The sequence below is a fragment of the Austrofundulus limnaeus genome, unplaced genomic scaffold, assembly GCF_001266775.1.
Source record: "Austrofundulus limnaeus strain Quisiro unplaced genomic scaffold, Austrofundulus_limnaeus-1.0 Scaffold332, whole genome shotgun sequence".
Taxonomy (NCBI): domain Eukaryota; kingdom Metazoa; phylum Chordata; class Actinopteri; order Cyprinodontiformes; family Rivulidae; genus Austrofundulus; species Austrofundulus limnaeus.
In genome coordinates this window covers 316559-320976 of record NW_013952734.1, presented here as the reverse complement: position 1 = coordinate 320976, position 4418 = coordinate 316559, and the positions used below count along the sequence as shown (strand labels likewise).

Sequence of the window (4418 nt, the reverse complement as noted above, 5' to 3'; positions counted from 1 at the left end):
CTACCTATGATGTCAATTACAGGCCTCTCTCATCTTTTTAAGTGGGAGAACTTGCACAATTGGTGACTGACTAAATACTTATTTTCCCCACTGTATCTGTTCAACCATCTAAATTATGTTTCTGTATCTGCACTCAGTGTGGGCGGGGCCTAAACCAGATGTAGGTGTGGTTTAACCAGAAGTTGACGGGGCTTAAATTGGTACATTGTTTTAAGTCTGAAAATGATATGGCTTGATCAGAAGTTCCTATATGTATTGTTTGTTTGAATGTTATTTACAGAACAGCTTCAAAAATTAGGTTCAAATCAATAGGTTCAAACTGCCTGCCCCCCACCCAGCCGTCTGTTATCTGGTTCCTGGAGAAGGCTGAAGGCCGCACAGAATGAACAGTTAACATCCATATTCTGGACTGTGGCTGCACTGGTTTTGGGGACTCGATTTTTCGGGCTCATTCTTCAGATRTTCACACAAGTGCATACAACATTCATGGCTTCAAATACAAGCCCCCCTAAACTAACTTACTCCTCTGGCTAATAAATGTGCTCTACGCAGAGGGTTTTTTTTTAATAAACGCCATAGTGTGTCACATTGTTGATATATGATGTTTTGTTTTTTTTCCCTCATCTTCCCTTGTGTGGCTTTTAGTTTTTCTGTTAAGGGTTGTGCCTTCTTCATGAAGATGATCCTTGCTCTGTGCAGGGTCTGTGGCAGCATGACCCAGGGCACCTGTTCTCTTATGTTTGTTCTGTCTTCTTCTGAATGAGTGTTCTGAACTGTAATTTCATAGTGCTCTGTACAATGACAATAAAGGTCTCTTATCTTATCTTATTTTTACTGGTTGAAAGCAGTGTCAGTTAATCCATCACAACACAAGTTTGGTTGTTTTTTCTCAATAGGAAATGCACTGCAGAGACGGCCGGGGGAGACGGAGAACTTTAATCGCTTCTGCCCGACAAAACTTAAGACCTCTGAGTAACAAATTTAAGACCAACTTGCACATTTTTCAACAAATTTAAGACTTTTTAAGGTATTAATTTTAGATATGTAAATTTAAGACTTTTTAAGGACCCGCGGACACCAATTTTATCTCTTTAAGGGCTTTTAACTCTATGAAAGTGTACCAGATGTTTGTTAGTTTTTTTAAACCCAAAATTTATTCATTTGTTGGCTATTACTAATATAAAAAGACACTATATAGATGAGCTCACCTCAGCTTCCGCTTCAATCTTCTCCTCCTTCACCATCTTTTCTACCATGCGTTCAGCCAAGGGAAGAAACATGGTTTGAGCCAGTTTTTCATCTTTGGCTGATATTGCCTTTATAAAATAAAAATGGCATTTATATTTGCTTTTTTAGGTAATTGCAATATTTTAGAAAATTATTAACATTTCATCATACCTGCATCACAAGACTCATGACAGACCAGAAGTAATAGGGATTTTTTGGAACGATTTTATACAAGGCCATTCCTGCCTGTAAGATGTAAAGAAAAAAAATGATCAAACAGCCTGTTTGTTTGCTTATTTATCTAATAATTAATTATAATTCTAATTATATACAAATATATAAATACAAAATGCATAAAACTTATGTTAATCATTAGTTCTCACACCTGTTGCATCTTTTTGTACTCTCCCACGCGAGCATAAGCCATAAATAGGTGAGAGTGATACTCCTCACTGAGAGGAACTTTCCGTACTGCAGCCTCATACAGCTTAGTGACCAACTCCGCTGCAAAAGAATAGGAGCAACATTTAACTCCGTCCCTGCTGCCTAATAACACCTGCTTTCTCGTTGTCAGTGTACTATACTTACGACGATGCATCTCTCTATACAGTATTGTCAAAGCTTGAAGTGAGTTGTCATCAGTGGGTTCTAGAGTGGCCACCTCCTGCGCCAAAATAAAAGCTTCGTCCTGCTTTCCCGTCCTTTGAAGGCCAATAGCTTTTAAGACCTAAATGTGGGGGTAAAGGAACACAGAAAAATACAGTTGTATGTGTACAGTTACAATCTGCTGAGAATGTCTGACAGAACCCAACTATGCGTACTCTAAATCAGCGTTTCCCAAACTTGGGGTAAATACCAAGGTGGGGTCCTGAAAAGATTTTCTAAATTAATTACATTTTTGCCATAGTTGCCTAAAATGTATAAATGTAGAATAATAAATATTGTTACTATGCCCACGTTTAGATGACTTGACAAATGTTTATCATCCAAAAATAGTTGTGGGCACAGGTCTCTGCTACTGCTGTCTCTTGGGTCAAAAGCTGAAAAGTTTTGAAACCACTGCTCTTCAGAAATCAATTTAAAGGGTAATAAAATAATTGGTGATGTAATATTTTCCCTATAATTATTACAAAAACACAAGTATAAATAAGTATTTATATTTGTGTAGCCTTTGTTTTTAGGGTTATTAAAGTTTGTGTACTCAGACCAGTAATATTTGGGGTCACAAGTTTTTGCCAGGAATATTTTGTGGGTCAACTTATGACTGCTGTAGTGGGTTCTCCCCTGGCTGCTGTGCTGTTTATAATCCAGCACAATTAAATATTGTTGGCGTGGCATCATCCATCAAATTGAGCCTATTGGTCACAAAACTAATGGATCTACTCAAACTGTGAGGCACTGAAAAGGCAAAGTCTTGTGACCCTGCTTGTTGAGTCTTTAAATGGTCTGCATTGCTTTCCAGTCTTTTCTCCACATCGCATCAACCCAAACCTTCTGCCCTCATGGATCTTAAAGGGCACCTATTATGCAAAACTCACTTTTTTCATGTTTTTAAACTTATTTTTGGGTCTCTGCTGCTTAGAGAAGCAGTCCAAACACCAAAAAAAATGCACCCAGCCGTTTTTAGCTGTAATTACATGCATTTTTAGGTATCTGGAAACATGGTCTTTCTCAAAGCATGTTATTCTGATGTCACAATAACAGTCACCTAAGCAACCTAAACCAGACTCCAGCTCCTYACCTGGCAACCCAAGGTGAAGCTCCGCCCACTTCTTCAGACTACAGTTCTGCTGTTTTTACAGCAGCCATGGAGAACAGAGATGCCTGGATTAATTTTATTTTTATTTTTGATGACAATGTTCTAACAATATTGCCAAAGAAAGCTGTAGTTTGTGAATAAAAATTTCACTTTGAATGCTTCTACCATGTCGGGAGGGCGGAGTTAACATAAACAAACGGTTGGGAGGGGGTTTCCTTAGCAAGTTCTGCATACAGCGCGAGGTGGAGAGAGCTGAAGAACAGGCAGAACTAAAAAGGTGAAATTTCATTATTTGAGATTGTTTTTGTGAGTTAAATCAAATGAACATGTTTTGTGTAGCCCACAGATGGATCCTAACTTGTGCCAGGACCCCCATAATAGGTCGCCTTTAAGAAAATTTTTTAAAAAGCTGGCAGCTGACCCTGCATCACTTGTAAATCCAAATGCCACAAAATATTCCATTTCAAGTTCACAAAAYTATGTAAATCTTTAAAAACAAAAGCTGCTTCTACAGGTWATCATTATGAGGAGCAAGTGTAATTCAACAACTGTGACGTCACACAGGCTCTGCCTCCTGCAGGAACTCTGAAAGGAAATTCATYTTCTGATTTTCATGCAGTTCGTAGAAAATTGCACGTTTTGGTCATATTTACAATATCTAGACATTTTATTGATATTCATACTACATATAACATATACTATCAAATTATACAGTTATTTCACAAACTAAAGTAGCCTTCATTTGTCCTTTAAGAGTCCTCTGGAGCAGTCAACTTTTTGGGAGAATAAGAGTTCTTAGGTTTAAGAATTTTGATAACTTGCTTTTACACTTAAGTAAATCTAGGAAAATTTCAGTCTAAAATTCCACTCTAGGAAGTTTGATAAACACGGGCCCAGGTCTATTAAAAAACTACATTTAATTAGATTTTAAGGCCTCAGGAAAAAAAAAGTAAAAAACTGTCAAAACCTAATTTCCTAATTACTAATTTCTATTTCCTAATTTCCTAATTTCCCTCTGGGATCAATAAAGTATTTTTGAATAGAATTGAATTGAAGTGAAAACAAGTTTGTAGTTACCCACCTTGGCACAATGTAGGTCCTTATGTTTCTTCAGCAGTTTATCTGCCTGTTGTATTGCCATTTTATTGTTCCCATTATCAAGATAGTCTGTGAAAAATAAACAAAAATATTATTCACACAATCAGATTCAGATGAAAAACAACCACTAAATGTTGTACAACAGGGGCATCACTAAATTATAAGGACAAGGGGGGCCTAGCCCCCAGGAGACGCACAGAAATTTTGTATATTTGGTATAATATATATTTATATTGTGTGTGTGTGTGTGTGAGTATATATGTGTGTGTGACTGTGTGTGTGAGTTTATTTGTGGTAAAGTGTGTGTGTGTGTGTGAGTATATATGTGTGTGTG

At 37.1% G+C, this 4418-nt stretch overlaps 1 protein-coding gene across 1 annotated transcript in view; it reads right to left on the bottom strand.

The window, feature by feature from the left end:
• naa25 (N-alpha-acetyltransferase 25, NatB auxiliary subunit) overlaps positions 1 to 4418 on the bottom strand; it is a 61376-nt gene that overhangs the window by 49959 nt on the left and 6999 nt on the right. Inside the window, exons 2-6 of the mRNA XM_014022490.1 lie at positions 4068 to 4153; positions 1816 to 1954; positions 1613 to 1731; positions 1399 to 1473; positions 1209 to 1316 (exon numbers count right to left, since the gene is read on the bottom strand). Of these exons, the coding sequence (XP_013877944.1) occupies positions 1209 to 1316; positions 1399 to 1473; positions 1613 to 1731; positions 1816 to 1954; positions 4068 to 4153 (527 nt within the window). The remainder of the gene's footprint in view (positions 1 to 1208; positions 1317 to 1398; positions 1474 to 1612; positions 1732 to 1815; positions 1955 to 4067; positions 4154 to 4418) is intronic.